Source organism: Tauraco erythrolophus, chromosome 2 (genome assembly GCF_009769465.1).
Source record: "Tauraco erythrolophus isolate bTauEry1 chromosome 2, bTauEry1.pri, whole genome shotgun sequence".
Lineage (NCBI taxonomy): Eukaryota > Metazoa > Chordata > Aves > Musophagiformes > Musophagidae > Tauraco > Tauraco erythrolophus.
The window spans coordinates 15,941,979-15,959,088 of NC_141466.1; the positions used below are offsets into that span (position 1 = coordinate 15,941,979).

Consider the following 17,110-nt stretch of genomic DNA (forward strand, 5'->3'; position numbering starts at 1 on the left):
TCCATAGGCTCTGCCCAACTGTTGTTGCCACAGGCCCATTTTTGGATCTGCATTGGGATGCGAAGACAAAGTAACTGTTTTCAAGCTCCAGTTCTTGAAACTCCTCCTTAACTTCTCCTCAGGATTATTTGGTGGTTTTCATACAGGGAATACCCATCAGGAAACAGTATAGAATCATAGAATGGCATAGGCTGGAAGGGATTTTAGAGATTATTTAATCCAACCTCCTTGTCATGGGCAGGAACGCCTCTCAACTAGACCAGGCTTCTCAAGGCTCTATCCAACCTGGCCTTGAACACCTCCAGGGAGGGGGCATCCACAACTTCTCTGGGCAATTTACTCCAAAGTCTTACCACCCTCGTACTGAAGAATTTCTTCCTAAGATCTAATCTAAACCTGTTCTCCTTCAACTTAAACCCATTTCCCCTTGTCCTATAAGTGGACACTCTTGTAAAAAGTCCCTCCCCAGCCTTCCTGTAGGTTCCCTTCAGGTATTGGAAGGCAGCTATTAGGTCCCCGGAAGTCTTCTCTTTTCAAGGCTGAACAATCCCAGCTCCCGCAACCTGTCCTCGTAGCAGAGGTGCTCCAGCCCCTGGATCATCTTTGTGGCCCTCCTCTGAACACGCTCCAAGAAATCTATGTCGCTCTTATGGTGGGGACACCAGAACTGGATGCAGTATTCGAGGTGGGGTCTCACAAGAGCAGAGTAGAGGGGAAGAATCACCTCTCTGAACCTGCTGACCACGCTTCTCTTGATACATCCCAGGATGCGGTTGGCCTTCTGGGCCGCATGAGCGCACTGCCGGCTCATGTTGAGCTTCTTATCTATAAACACCCCCAAATCCTTCTCTTCAGGACTACTCTCAACCCACTCTATGCCCAGTTTGTATTTGTGCCTAGGATTGGCCCGACCCAGGTGAAGGACCTTGCATTTTGACTTGTTGAAGCTCATGCAGTTTGCACTGGCCCATTTCTCAAGCCTATCAAGGTCCCTCTGGATGGCATTTCTTCCCTCAAGTGAGTCCACGGCACCACACAACTTGGTATCATCAGCAAATTTACTGAGGGTGCACTCAATGCCATCATCCTTGTCGCTGACAAAGATGTTGAACAGCACTGGACCCAGAACAGACCCCTGAGGGAGACCGCTTGACACTGGTCTCCATGGAGACATTGAGCCATTGACCAAAACTCTTTGAGTGTGACCATCCAGCCAGTTCTTTATCCACTGAGTGGTCCATCTGTCAAATCCATGTCTCTCCATTTTAGAGACAAGAATGTCATGTGGGACAGTGTCAAACGCCTTGCACAAGTCCATGAGAATGACATCCGTTGCTTTACCCACGTCAACCAGAGCTGTAGCTTTGTCGTAGAAGGCCCCTAAATCAGTCAGGCACGACTTGCCCCTAGTGAAGCCATGTTGGCTGTCACCAACCACTTGGTTATTTTTTATGTGCCTTAGCACAGCTACCAGGAGAATCTGTTCCATGATTTTACCTGGCACAGAGGGAAGGCTGACTGGTCTGTAGTTTCCCGGGTTGTCCTTGGTCCCTTTTTTAAAGATGAGGGTTATGTTCGCCCTTTTCCAATCTGTAGGAACCTCACCAGACTGCCAGGACCTCTCAAATATGATGGCTAGTGGCCTAGCAACTTCAGCCGCCAGTTCCTTCAGGACCCGTGGATGTATCTCATCAGGTCCCATGGACTTGTGCACCTTCAGGTTCTCTAGGTGTTCCCGGACCTGATCTACTCCTACCCTGGGTGGTTCTTCACTCTCCCAGACCCAGCCAGCATCCTAGGATCTCAAACTCCACCATCTCATGGTCACTGCAGCCAAGGCTACTCACAAGTTCAACATTACCTACCAGCCCTTCCCTATTGACGAGAACGAGGTCTAACATGGCACCTCTCCTCATTGGTTCCTCTGTCACTTGGATAAGGAAGTTATTATTAATGCATTCCAGGAATCCCCTGGATTGTTTGTTCCCCACCGTGTTGTTTCTCCAACTGATATCAGGGTGGTTAAAATCCCCCATGAGGACCAGGGCTTGTGAACGAGCGGCAACTCCTATCTGCCTATGTAGGGCCTCATCCACTTGGTCCTCCTGATTATTCATTTATGTATCATCCTTTCATTTAAATGTATTTTAAAAGACTAAATGCTTGATAAGCTCTCTACATATCTCTATAATGCATATACTTATTTTCCTGTACACTCAGAGTTTGCCTGTAGGTCATCTCTCTCTTTCCCCAAGTACAGTCTTTATAAGCCCATGACAATGTTATGCTGCTCACTTGACTGAAGGTCTAGAGTCCTGGTGATGTCTTAGTGCTCCTGGACTATCTGATTAGGGACACATGAATGTCAGTTTTCTATAGCTCTCCAGCCTTAAATTAATTGAATAGTTTTTCTTCCTACAATGTAAATGTCATGCAGCAGAGTTCAGTGAAATGTGGGCTCCAGAGGCATGATTGATTTAAGCAAGAACTGATAATTCAGGTTCTATTCGGGCTTCCAGACTAAAATGCCTGCTCCATTATGACTCTGGCATAAACAGTTTGGGGCATGGAATATATCTCAGTCTATGATTTGTAAAACACTGTACAATAAGTAAGTGATTTTTAAAATTCGCATTCATTTTTAGCTGGAACTAAGCGAAGTACTTCTTGTGTTTGTAGTAGTAGTAGAAAGATGACAGCCAAAACAAATAATCCAAAAGACTATTCCATGATGGATTGTCCTGGACAACATTTTCCAAAAATGTTACATGATCATTGGCTTTTGTGTGTAACGAAACTCATGTCGTGAGCTTCCTGCCAAGAAATGCTTGCTTTCACCAGGAGACTTGGTTCCAAAAGAAAGAGCCAAATGTCAAGCAAAATGAAATGACAGGCCACAAAATAGCTATGATACTTAGCCCTACATGGAATCACAAATCTTCCAAATTCTGTTGAGTTTTACGTACTTGTAGGTAATCACACCTTTAGCAGGCCTGTATATGCTGTTAGTGCTATTTCATAGGTGGGAGAGATGGAAAACATTAGATTTTTTCAAGATTAATGCCGGTGCAGTACAACACACCGATTGCAAGTGTGGGTGAACTAATGCAGACAGTATGCTAGTGGTCTGGACAGCACACTAACAGGATAGTGTGGAGATGGCCAAATGGACACTGGCTTTGCTATTGCAAGAGCTACCCTTCTAAAGGAGGCATCAAGTGGCAATAAATATGCATGAGCAATACCAGCAGCTCTGGGCACCGCTGCTTCTGAAGGGAGGGATGCAAACTCATAACCAAGAACAGGTCTACCAGTTTAGAATTTTTCCTTCTTGCTCTTACAGGCTCTCCCAGGACATTGACTGTGGACATTAAGTAGCATTAACAACATTTTTTTTTCAGTGAGGGAAGCACTATTCAGCTGGAGGACTGAATCACCAGTGAATTTTGAATTAAATGGGAATTGATTGAGCAGAGGCCCAGTCACCAGAGTCCCCATTCGTTGCTGAAATATAGGCTGTTCTTCCCCAGTTTCAAGAAGTGCAAATGAAATGTCATGAATCAGCACACTAATAGGATGGCCCTACATTGCTGTAAAAATAACCAGTCCATCTATTTTCAGACATAACTTTTTACATTTGCACATACAAGACAGCACTATATTTTTTCAGATCCCAAGCGTGCGCCTTTACGGATGGAAACACCTGTTTGTTTTGGCAAACGTCTTTGCCGACATCAGACAACTGGGCATTAAGCAGCTGGAGCAGCTCCTTGCCTTCATGACCCAGGAGGACTATTCTTATCAGGGCTACTCCCCGCAATTCCTTTTGGACCTATAAGGAAAATATGTCTAACCGCTCAGAAGCTGCATCGGAACACCACACTCTTACTGCTAGAAGTGGCTTCTCTGGTGAGAGGAGATGCAGAGCAGTTGGAGGGAGCCTGAGAAAATCCGGGCTTCAAAGCCTAAAGACTAAAAGGAAACACATTTGTCCTCAAAACCATCATTTTGAAATCCCTAAGCTGGAGATGTTGCTTGAAAATGTGGGAAGATAAAACAGCTCGAATTTTCTAATGTTTCCTTTTTTCACTTTTCTTTCCAAAGCCAGTCACTCAGTGTTTTTACTTTTTTCAGCAATTAAGGTACTTAGTTTTTTTAAAATCTCTGTGCAAAACTTTGCATTGAGAGGGTTTGATATTAGAATCTGGAATCAGTGATTTCACCATTAATTATGTGTCTGCCCTCTCCACTGGCTGAATAGTACTGGTTTGCTGTTCCCAGTCTAAGAGTCATCGGTTTATTTTCCTAAAACCAACTGCCTTTTAAAAACTATTCTGCACACCTCTCTGAACTTAAAGTAATCACTTGGACAAACGGAAGCTTCTCTAAAGTAGATGTGTTGATAAGAGACATTTTTAAAACCTTGTATCTAGTCTCCTTTGTATTTTTCTGAAATTCAGTAATCCTCTTCCCCACTTAGCTTAGTGAGTGGCTGACCCAAAGCCCGTGGAGGTCAGAGAAAAGGCTTCTTCCAAAACAGTGAGTGGTTACAACACTGCAGGAAAAGGGGGACTTGGTGGTTTGATCATTTTTTATTTGTCCCCTGGACAAATGCTCTTTGATTGCAGAAAATGCACGAGCCATATGATACTGCAAGAAAAGTCGGGCTAATACTTTGCCTTGGACTGAGGAAAAAAAGTCAGATGATACGATGTTATAAGAGCTGACATTTGTGTAGTATGAGTGTATAGATATAAGCAACTAAAACTTAGAAGCTACATTTAAGCCGGCTGTCAAGGCTGTTAAACACAGTCACCAGAGAGTTATAAACATGTTCAGAGGATGTTATTGTGTAAAGGTAAGGACGTGAAATAAGCACCTCCACAAAGCGAATCATTCTTTCTTTCTCCATTAAGTGTGAAGGCAGCCTAGGCAAGGACCTTAACCTGGACACTAAGATCTGGGTGATTAAAACTTAGTAAAATGAATCCTACTTGGTGACCTGGACAAGCGGGATGCTTTCCTATTTATATAACCTTATCGTATTGCAGCAAATGTGGAACTGGCCTTTTTTGCTGCTCTTGTATTATAAATTATAATAAACAATATAATAAATGGGTTTATATCTGTATTTCCCAAGAAAGCTTCTTGCACACAGATGTTTCAGCTTGCAGATCTCTGAAAAACCTATTAAAATAAAAAGAAAAACAGGCAGCCAATGCTTCAAGCAGTTCAGTGCAGTGGTAAAGCAGGATGAACAAAATTCTCACTTTTAGCACCTTTAGTGTCTGACAGAATAGCAAAGCTTGGTGAGTCACCCTCAAACCATGCAAGATCATATGCTTCATTAGACAGGAAACACAGATATATCTCTACTGATATATAATACAGAGTGGAGTATTAAAACGGATATATATTTGTTCTATTTATATTCTTACTGGCAATGTGCAGAAACTGAAATACAGCACCTCCAGCTCCAGGTGGCTAGCAGGTATCGGGAAAATTTTCCCTACACAGGAACTATATCCTTGAGCTAACCAGCATAGCTGAGATGGAGAAGTCAGGGTTCAATAGTCACCTTTTTCACCCTTAACAAAGATGTGTCATCAAGCGCTTCTTTTGAATGTGTTCACTGTGGGGTACATCTTTCAGCCATGCCAGTAAGTCAACCAGTCTCTTGTTTGCTTCCGCGTACACTGCATGGTAGAGATAAAGGGCAGAGTAAGTATGAGAAAAAGCAAGAAGATACCAATGGGAAAAAGCAAATGTGGCTGCACTTCTAAATACTTTACCATATTGCAGGTGCTAAGCATTGTATGGGGTTATGTTACCCAGAATTAGCAGTGTCTCAGGCTGGCTACTTAGCTGGTGTGAATCAGTGGCATCCCACTGGTTTCTACGGAGCTTTGTTAATTTGTGCTAGCTGAGAATCTGGCCCTGAAATAGCTGTAATAGAAGATCAGCATCTCTAGAGCAGTTTTTTCAGTCTCTACCAATGAGCTTTTTTAATGAACTTTTTTTTCTTATATGTTGTCACCTTCTGGACTTAAACACCAAAAAAAAAAATCTGCTTATCAAGACATCACAAAAATTTGCACCCTTCCAGGCAGGACTTTAAAGCATGCCATGAGCCCACACAGCCTACTGAGCAGGCAAGAAAAGACACTCTGCGATGGCGAGGCGGGATACATGACCCAGCTCGGCACCACGGCTGCCTTGTGGCAGGAAGCAGCCAACTGAGATGCTGAGATTTGGAAAGCGGAAGCATCGATTTTATCAGGTTAGGACCTGTGTCCTCAGAGGAAGCTAAGCAAGCAAACTCCATCCCTCATTAGTATGAGTCAGACGATCATAGTTTCTAGTGTCGATTAATGCGGGGCTCTCTAGAGTAAGCTTCTGCCTAACCCTGGAGAGATGTGTTGTAATTAATTTACCTGCAATTTGGCTCAGATATTGTGCTTTAGGCACATCACTAATAGGAAAAGTGTCTAACAAGGTCAAATCTACATGCATTTAGGACCTGAGACAGTTATCTATGTAAGCACAGTACTGAGCTTTGAATATGCCATTTTAGTTATTGGGAGCAGTCAACCTGAGACATGACAGAGCTCAGTGAGAACTTGCTTCTCAGCAGAGTACTTCTCAGCCTGTACAAAGCTCTGGACTGCCAGAGCTAGCTTGCCTTATGTCCTGAGGTAAGTTGTTTAAGGCAAACGTGGGTAACTGTGCACTATGCAGCAGTCCACAATGTAGACAACCCCTCAGGATTTAAGCATTTGGAGTTGACTCCTCAGCATGACTTCAGATTCCATAAAGGTGCTCCTTGGATGCCTCCTCTCGGGGTGTTTTGTTGGCTCAGTCAGGCTTTGCTTGTGAAATCGGAGGGGATCACATCACACGGTTTGTTCTGCATTTACTCACGTATAACTCAGCATGACTATACATCAATCAACTAATTTTAGCGATGTTAAAACTGAAAAGAAAAGAATGATATCTCATTAATATACTGACCTGCCTCCCCACTCCAGCTTCTCTCTATCTTCCTTCAAATTATTAACGTTTTTCAGAAGGGGCTTCCAAAGATCATTCAGAATTCTCTGCATTGGTTTATGGCTTCCCAGGGTGTTGGTGCTTCATACTCTCACATTTCTGGGGGAATTTCACAATATATAATGATTTTTTTTCCTCAATTGCTCGTTTTCAGTATCTTCTGACTCCATTCGTCATATAACTAAGTGAGCAAAACTTATTTGCTTGCTTTGCTGACTTTCATGAGAGGCAAGTGTTGTACTACATAACTTGACATCTTTGCGTAGATTTTTGGCTTGTACAGCAGAATGGTGCTAAGTTTTCATGGGTGCCAAACACCATGCTAAGAGACGACACAACAGTGAAGGAAAGGGCACTTGTAGTAAAAGTCTCGTTGTGGAAGTGGCAATGCAGCTTATACCTGTAGTGTGATAGGAGAAAGGTCGTCAACATTATATTATTCCTCTGTCTTCGGATAAGGTACGAATATTCTGCAAAAACAGTCTTTCTTGCTTATTTTGTTCTAAAAGCTCAAAAAGTAAAACCAAGGAAAGATGTTTGATTTTTTAGCCCTTTTTCTCTATAATGAGAAACACAGTGGCATATAGGCTGAAAGAGGATTATAATATTTTTTATATTCTGTAGTTCTTCAGACCTGTTGGGGAAAGAATTAGTAACGTATCTATATATCTGGTAAAAATATCTCAGTGACCTCATACTCACATTTGTGTAAACATCACCTCATCAGTTCCAGATACTTATACAGGAAACAAATCTGAATGCTCCTCTAGTGTTCTATACTTAGGCAGGTCAGCCGGCATATGTCTGGTCTGTAAATACCAAGTTTTACTTGGGTCCTTATTTTAAGGTTTCTCTCTTAAGAGTTTGCTGCAAACACACCCTCAGCATTTGCCAGTGTGCGTTTTCCAAAGCAGGTTCCCCCTGGGGGTTCCCATTAAAAGCTTTATTAAACAAAAACCGAATACAAAGAGCTGTACTGACTGGTAAAGGCTTAGTCGGGATTGAATTACTAAATATTGCCATAATAGTCCTGAACCGACGAAGTGAGTATCAAATGATTTTTCGGAGCTGTCATTCACTGTGCTATGTGACCACAGTTTGCTCTGCGTCCCAGTCCCCGTCTTGTTAGCAGGTTTCTAAAATCAAAATTCTCCTTCAGATTTTTCCTGATAATCTTTCTTAATGGACTCTAGCATGCAGAATAGACTTCTGACTTCATAGCTTGGGGGCGTGTGTGATTATAGCGACATAATAAATTGAATGTTGCCTGGTGCAACAGCACAATGCTTGCAATTCTTTTGAACAGATAGCCCTGAATGTCACGTGCTTAATTTTCCAGTTGTGAAGTAAAATAAGGAGAGAGTGTAATAAAAGAAGCTACACGTTACAAAAATAAATGCAAAAAATTAGCAACAATTAAAACTCGAACCTTTAGTTGATAATTTTTACATTTTTCAAAAGATATGTATCTGCAATAGATTTCAGGCAATTCTGTACTTGAGAAAGGCATCAAATTAGGGAAAAATTATAACATTTCTAGAAATGGGAAAAACACTAGATTGCCAAGTTCAAGCTTCTAGGAAGGCAGAATATTAGAAGTCCTCTAGAGAGACAGTTTATAATGATTTAGCAGTTAGAAAACTGCCTATGTTACAGGACTCTTTAGCAGTATTATTAGCAGGGTTATGCAAAGGTACAGATTAAAATCACTTTGGTTTTATGCAGGCTGTCTTTGCTACCAAAAGAAGCAAGTCATGTATTCACAACTGTGTTGCTGCCTGTGGAGGTATGAATGGTAATGACCAATCTTCCCTAAGTGACTTGCTTAAAGCTACAATCCAAACAGGCAATAGCAGAAAATAAATCTGAATCATCAGTCACTCTTTATGAGGTCACTAGACCAACTTTCTCCGACAGATGGCTGACTTTGCTTTCTAATACTACGTGTATATCACTAGGCTACTTTTTTGATTTTTTTTTTTTTTTTTTTAAATGCAGATAGTGATGTTACATGTACAGATTCGGACAGTATTCTTTCAACCACGCTAATGGAAGCAAGGAATCAAGAGGGCTTAAATTATTTGGTATTAGTTAAAGAAGGCAACCAAGATCGAGAAAGCATCAGTTCTGCTGAACTTAGTGTCTGATTCCCTCTGTTTGAAAGAAAGAGAGACGAAGAGAAAAGCTCTACCAAAGAAGATATGAGCCAAGAAAAATATTCTGCACTTTGTCATACTTACAGAGATATTTTAAAAAACCCAACTCTCTAAAACACTAAAACTACTGAAAAATATCATAAGGTACTGAGTGATGTGTAGCAGAATAAGACAACAATTACGTATCTTTTGATTTTCTACGTGTTGCGCTTTGGGTGTTCCACAGGTGATAGTTTAAGGGAATAAAATACATAATCAGACAGCAAGTAATTTTACTATGGTGTTGATTAACTTTACATGATCATATATGCCTCAGACACAGGTAGTATTTCCAATAAGGGAGTACTGGTATGCTGTCTCAAAGAAGGGGCTAACTTGCTCATGAGAAGAAAAAACAGTTGAAATCTAGCTTTGTTGTACACAAACAAGATTTTACAAATTGAAAAACTAACATAAATTCTTATTATATTTTTATGAACTCCAAATCAGAAAGCAATTGAAGAAGGGTGATCACATTGTCCACTACTGGGGATTGTCTATTTTACTATTTTATTTAAACAAATGCTTGCAATCATCTTGAATGTTAAGTTGCAGAGATTGATCTGTGAATCTAGGCAAGCTTATTTTCTTACATTTCTTTCCCTTTCCCTTTTTAATGTTGATCATCCTTGCTTATTTCTTACCAGTCTGGGTGAAGTGAAATTTTTCTTGATGTGTTTGGAAATTAAGTCAAAGTCTATAATAAAACAATATGTAAATATTTACTGAATAAAAGACAGCAATAAGATTTTTGGAACATTTCATCACAAATAGTAGTCTTCGAATTATGCAGAGCTATTCATTGACATCTGTCAGGAAGCTAGAAACGTGCTCTGCTTTTATGCAAGTATATGATAATGAGGAACACTAAAGAGTAGTAAAGGCACTATCTGATCTCAGAATGCACACATTTTTAAGATGCAACGCCACTGAAATCAAGCTTTGAAAGTTTCTTAAATGGAAATCCAATACAGATGAACAAGAGATTAGTTTTTTTACCATTTGACTCAAATGAAATAGAAATTGAGAGCATTCAAATTAGGATTCTTCAAAGACCCTGACAAAGCTCATTCACACAGTTTACAACTCTATAAATATTTTTTCCTTATCTACAAATTAGTGTACTAGCTGGATTTGCTAATAACAATTGCAGTGCTTCTTTTTTTTTTATCCTAAGCTATGCTCACCAGACCATGAGTGACAGATAAATAAATATTGTGAAGCGTTCCCTTCCTCTTCAAGTGTTGCTTGATTGATTGTACAGCCATTCCTTCCATCTCAATAACTTAAACATGAGTAATGTTTACTAACCAGTAGCATGAGCTAGCCAGAAACCAGGAAGATCCCTGTTCTTTACTCATCAAACCTGGATGACTTCACATGTGTGCATAATTTCACTTCAGTCAAGAGGACTGCTCAGTCAGCAAGCCACAAAGCTTTTGAAAACCAGCGAGATTTCACATGATATCGTTTTGTTTTGCAGGAGAAGCCTTCAATCCTGCCAAAATTTTATCTATGCAACACCTCTCACAGGCCTCATGACCGTGTCTGTGATGTGATAACCCAAGTTGATCCAGTCTCGTGTAGGTCTGAATTGGAAAAGAATCATGCAAGGGCCTATGCAAAATGGGTAAACTGGGTTAGTGAGCAAGGTGAGTGTCAATGACAGATAGTAGTCAGAAGTAACATCCTTGAAGCCTTGAAAGAGTCACAAATATCTAAAGCAGCACAGAAAGTACAGAGAGGAAGATAAGTCTTACTTTGTCCACATTTTGTAAGTGTTGCAAGACAAGACTAGTTTTAATGGCGGATTTATCATCACAGCATGATGAGGAAGAAAGTGTCAAGTTTAATGTATTGCCAATAAATGAAAGCTCAGGATATTGACCGGTGATCTATGCCTTTTGCACCTAATAGTATGTGTAATGTCTTGGAGTGGATAAAACACAAATCTTTTCATCCAGATCTAAGGATCCTGACCTATAACTTGCTGAATTCAGAGGAAGACACAATATCTAACGTCCCCCTTACGTGCAGTGATCCAAGGCATGCTTAGTGAAGTAATTTGTTAGCTTTGAGTATGGCCCTACCCATCACTCCATTCTCCCGTCCTCATTTCTCTGCCTTAGAGAAGTATGCAAACGCAACTATTCCATTGTGTTATGGCAAGGCTGAATTTGATGTGTGCAAACTTACTTCACTTTCATCTACCCATGATGCTACTTGTAAAGAGTTTCTTAATTCCTCTTGTTTCTGTATCACCCTTCTCTTCACACATCTTCATCATTTCACCTTCTCTATCTCATTGAAGTGATGCTTCCTCTCTTCATTCAAACTCTTCATGATGATTCACGTTTTACTCCTCAACTCCTATTCACTACTAGGAGGACGACCCTTGCCTTCAAGCAACCAGCCTTTGATGACAGTTTTCATAGCTACTTTTGAGACAGCTGTGGAGACACACATATTAGAGGTGACAAGAATGTTTTTGGCACATTCTCTCTTGGGCAGGGAAAGGGACACTACCTGACCGGTGTTTGTCTCTCATATTTGGTACCTCCTCCTGTGGCAGATCAAGGGAAAGAGTCAAGAAAGCCTTGAGTTCAAGCATATTGACTTTCAAGTTTATAGATTTTTAAGTGAGTGTAAATGGATTTAAGGGTGATAATGTCATTTAAAGGGAATATGTGTTTAGGGGAGAAAAGAATCCTGACATATCAGAAAGGTTATATGTGAGATAAGGGTACCAGTGAAGCAGTTGTTGTGACCACACTTTGGTGACATATTGCTGGGAGACTCGTCCTCAAGTGTAGAAGCAATAACGTGCATTTTTACTTTCTTCATTTAAGGCATACAGTGAGACTGAGTCTAGGCTGTGATATTTATGTAATAAGAGGAATTCTTTCTCGATTTCCCTGCAAACCAGAGGAAGCCACCTAAATAAGAGGAGAAACCTGTCCTTGGAAAATTCCCTCTGCAAGAGCTGGAGGAACCTGAAAGTGATGTCTGAAGCCTGAACAAACGCATAGGGGTTCCTGTCAGCATTTCCAAAAGCTTCATAACAAAAGTATCATTCTCAGGCTAGTATAAAGCAGATTGGCCCAATCTTCACCTGCTCTAAATCAAATTGGATATGTTAAGCTACGCTGATGTACAGCAGTGGAGAAACTGCCTCCAAGTCTTTAGCTTCTCAAGCTTTGGTATGGAACATCCCTTAGTTAGTTCGAGTCATTTGCCTGGTTGTGTCTCCCCCCAACCTCTTGTGCGCTCTCAGTCTATTCACTAGTGGGGGCAGAGTGAAAAGTAGAGAAGGCTTTGATGCTGTGCAAGCACTTCTCAGCAATAACTAAAACATTAGTGTGTTATCAGCGTTGTTTTGGTCACAAATCTAAAACATAGCACAAGACGAGCTGCTATGGAATAAACTCCATCCCGGTGCAGTCTCTAACCTGCCTGGGAAGAGGAGGCGGGTGCCTCCAGGCACTGATCAGAGGATGCCCTAGATGAGTCTCTAGGTCGCAGTCAGTTACTGTCTCAGGCTCTTCCTTGTTCCTTGATGCCAGCACAGACACTTGGCGGGATCACTGAGCAATGATGGTGAGCATGTTTCAGGATGTGATACCACACACAGCCCGCTAGTGCTGGGCTCTCAAATGGCAATGACTGAGCTCTGAGCCGTGCTCGGGCAGACATGGACATGGTGTGTGACTTTAGTTGGCTTATTTAATCTCTCAGCTGCAGACTTGACATCCGTATGAACGGATGAAAAATATTCAGTGCTTCCTATGAATGGTATTTACTACAACATAACACAAATGCTGTGGTGATTAATTAGAGTTTGTAAATTATATTGTAAATGTGAAGGGCCAGGACAGATGTTAACTTATTTACTAAGGCAGTATTTTCAGTGACATCAATTCTAGGCCTGCTATCTTCAGTCCCCTTGGTCTACAGCAAGTGGTAACACCCAACCATCAGTGCATTTCTGTTTTCCAAGGTTGCTCACAAAGGCATTTCTGCTGGCACATACGAATGACCAGATCTATCCAAAACCTGTGTACCTCATGCTTTCCATTAGGGACCACAATCAAGATCCTACAAAGGAAAATCCAATGCTTTATGACAAAAAATATTGAGTTCTTACTGGGTGAAAGATAAAGTTATGGAAAGTTTGCATATAGCTGCTGCTGCTGAGAGTTTGCTGCTCATCAGTTTGACATGAGCTATGGGAATGTGGCTTTCAAGAGTTATGAGAAGAAAACTTACAGATCTTGAAAAGAGAATTTTTTGAGATATGAAAGGCAAAAGACTTGTTTGCTTGTATCACACAGGAATGAAATTGTGGGATATTAAAATGATTTCTTTGCCTTTTTTATATTTAACATTCAGGACTCATCTTCCCTGGGAGACTTTATTGTCAAATTATTCAACGGCATCATCCCAAGATTCAGAGGGCTTACAAACGACCACTAGAAAGGCAAAAGGTTGTGCAGGTACACTGCTAATGCAAGTGTTTTCTACTAGTCTTGTTACCTGCCAAAACTATTAAGTGGCGGGGACAAGAAAGACAAGAGCTGAGCTCACCACAGCCTTGCTAATCTGAGAAGCTTGAGCCAGGGCCCAGGGCTGAAGCTAAAGTTGTTCCTCAGCTTTCCCAGTACCCTAGGTAACAGAGACTAGTAACATCCTCCAGATCACAAGGTCCCTCAAAATTTGATTCCCTCACTACTTGTATGGAAGAGCACAAAGATCCTTAGAGCAGGGCCATAGCAACCTTGCTTCCCACAGCTGTTTTCAGCAAAGTTTTACCATCTATTTGAATTTACTAATGTCTCCAAGTTGTTGTTTTTGTTTTCTTTTTCTTTGACATCTGTGGCATGCTGTCTACAATAGTTTAAGTCCTCAGGTGTGGCTCTAGTGTGCACAACCAGGTGAAACTGATTCTCTGTGATTCAGGTTTAGGACTGTGCATTTTAATAATAACTGTAAAGGAAAGCTTTCTTCTAGATTGAAGTTTACCTCTTTCTACTCAAAGCTGATCTTAATTCAGCTGTAACAGATCTGAAAGTGGTCATTATAGAAAAGAATGCCTGTAAAATAGCCCTGACATGTCTGTTGGTGGTTAAAATTCCTGGTTCACCTTCATTTATTTTAATTGATTCTTGAAAGTTTTTCTTGCATACACACTGGAGTGAGTTGCAGGAGCTTGCATACCGGGTGGATTTTTCAAACGATCATGGCTCTATTTATAATGACACTTGGCACCTCTAACTGACCTTATGTTTTAACTCTAATAAATAACCAGAAATCCAGTGCAGCAAAGCCAAGTGATGACGCCAAAATATTGTCCTTATTGCCAGTGACACAACTGATACCGAAGTATAAAATAACCTTTTTTATAATGTGTTAACTTCTTCAGATGATGTCTTCCATTTGGAGGATGTTCACCACTGCCTTCTATCTTTTACGGTAAAAGCTGAGCAGTAAAGCAGCCACTCTCTGTTTAGATATCAGTCCCTCTTGCAACGCTATTGACATATGTGAACCTTCTTTTTCCTGCTTTTTTTTTCCTCTCCTGTCTTCCCTGAGAGTACAAGTCATTCAGTGCTTGTTAGACATGAGGCCACTGAAACGCTTTTGTTATGCTATGCAGTACAGCAAGCAACTACAGTTGCCTCTTCATCTGTCCTATAGGAATCTCAGTGGAGTTTCAACGCTGTTTTGTAGCACCAAAATCTCACTACTCTGAGTAATCTCCTGGTGTATTTCTCTTCATGTATCCAATTTTCACACCTCTCCAGGAAGAGAGAGGTGACATTTACTGTGTGTAAATTCTCAGAAATTTCCAGTCACAAATATATTTAGTTTCTCTTACAGGGAAACAGGAAAGGCAGAACTCTGGGAGTCAGAGAATTAACCTTTCATGAGAACATCTTCTCTCGCATCTTCATATTTCTTCAGTCTGACATCACCACGTCCCCAAGGATGGAAACCTACTCACACAATGCAGCTTAGTGTTCTTCAAGCAGGACCTTGCCAGCTTTGTGCTTTCCTCAGTTTGTCAGCTGACATAGTCTTTGTTATGTTAACAGAGGTATTACTCCATAATTTTTGATTCTGTTGCTTAAAGCATGAAGAATTATCCTCTATCTGAATCTAGTAAAACAAAATTAATGGCCATGATACACCACAGTTGTCAAACACATCCTCTTGCCTACCCCACTCAGAGATGGCACTTGGCTTTAGTGGAGCATCACCAGGTTAGATGCTGTCATTTCTCTTCACAAAAGCAAGCTAAGAAGGGCCTATTGGTCCTACTTCTTGCCCGCATTCAAGATTGACATTAAATAATTAATACTGGCATCAAAAATGAGGGGAAAATGACACATTTAAAAGTATCTTTAAAAGTCGTGTGATCTTGCAGCAGGTGAGGTGTCACTAGGAAAGGGGTTTGACCTTACTGTAGCTCAGTTGTCAGGCCTGCATGCAGTAGTCATACTGTCACCAAAATCAAGCTTTCCCACTCCTTACTTTTGGGTTGTTCCTAATTTTTTTTCAGATCTTTTTTCCAGGGAATGCTTTCTAAAATACTCTTCAGCATTCTTTGATTCAATTTTATGTTGTATGATGAGTAAAGTACTTGATCTTGATGAAAGCAATTAAAGAAAAAGTGGTAACAAAGTGTCTAGAGCTGCAAGTGCCCTATTGCTGCTGTGTTTGCACAGTTGTGTTTTGGCTCAGATCATAGACTCCTGCAGCTTCAAAGTAGTATATGTGCTTCTGGGGCATGAGAAGCAAAAAAAGAAGTGTGAGCAACAAGATGGCTTTTAGAAGACAGGCTTATATGCAAAGAGGTTGGACCGTGACTGAAAATTTACAACTGTTACTCTAAGGACTATGCAAACATAAAAATTGCAAATTCTTATCTGATTTACATGTTTTTTTGAAAAAATTGGCAAGTTAAGTGGCAAGGCAAAACAATAAAGTGCCCTGGGAAATACGCTCCCAAAGAGGGTAAACAAAACCAAATACAAGAGCCCTCTTAAACACGGGATTTGCATTTTCTTAGCAGAATAAACTCTCTGCCTTGACTCTCTGTGCTCTCACTGAAGTGGAGGTCATGGCTAGTGACAACTGGGAGCTGTTCCTGGAGGCTCTCTTGCCTTTTTAGGTTATGAGGGTCTCTGTATGTTTAGGATAATATGATTGACGGCTCCACTCCGGCCCCAATTAGCACCCTATAATTTATTAGCTTCTGCTTTCAGATTATGCGCTAACTTCACAAATATTTCAACCACGGAAACAGCAGCTATCAAGTGTCTCTTTCCTGATCCAGCTCGCTGGGACTGCAGTTAAATACAAGGAGGGAGCTGTGCAGGTCTGTCAAGAGAGAATAATCATTTGTGTCTGTGTGCAACTGGGGCTGTCACAGCTCTTTAGGACGCAGCTCATGGAAAAAAGGGGTTGTTCCACTGGATCGGGGATTAGAGCTTAGTTCCTACCACAGGGGTATGGTGTATGATTGAGGCCAACATGCTGGCTCTTCTGGAGAGGGTCTGTGGTTGTCCAGTTCTGTTTATCATAGAAATACTGATGCTTCAGCTCCATGCCAACAGCATCAGTAGGAAAGTTTGTGTCCCTCCTGATGCCATTCCTTTGCTTCTCATTGCTGCAGCAGAGGAGTGAGTGCAGGAGGGAAGAGGCTGGATGAGGCAGGAGAACAGAAAGGGGATGAGATGCAGAGTCAGGGCTGGGGCCAGAGATCAAGGATGGGAGAAGTGAAGCAGTCAGGAGGGGTGTGATGAACCCCTATGATTCTATGAACAAGGAGGGTGCCTTGCAGCCATACTTGGGCCAGGTGGGAC

At 41.2% G+C, this 17,110-nt stretch overlaps 1 protein-coding gene across 1 annotated transcript in view; it reads left to right on the forward strand.

The window, feature by feature from the left end:
* Window positions 1–9,197, forward strand: part of ROS1 (ROS proto-oncogene 1, receptor tyrosine kinase) — a 76,814-nt gene extending 67,617 nt beyond the window's left edge. Inside the window, 1 exon segment of the mRNA XM_086632120.1 lies at window positions 9,049–9,197. Coding sequence (XP_086488246.1) covers window positions 9,049–9,197 — 149 coding nt within the window.
* Window positions 9,198–17,110: the final 7,913 nt, after the last annotated feature.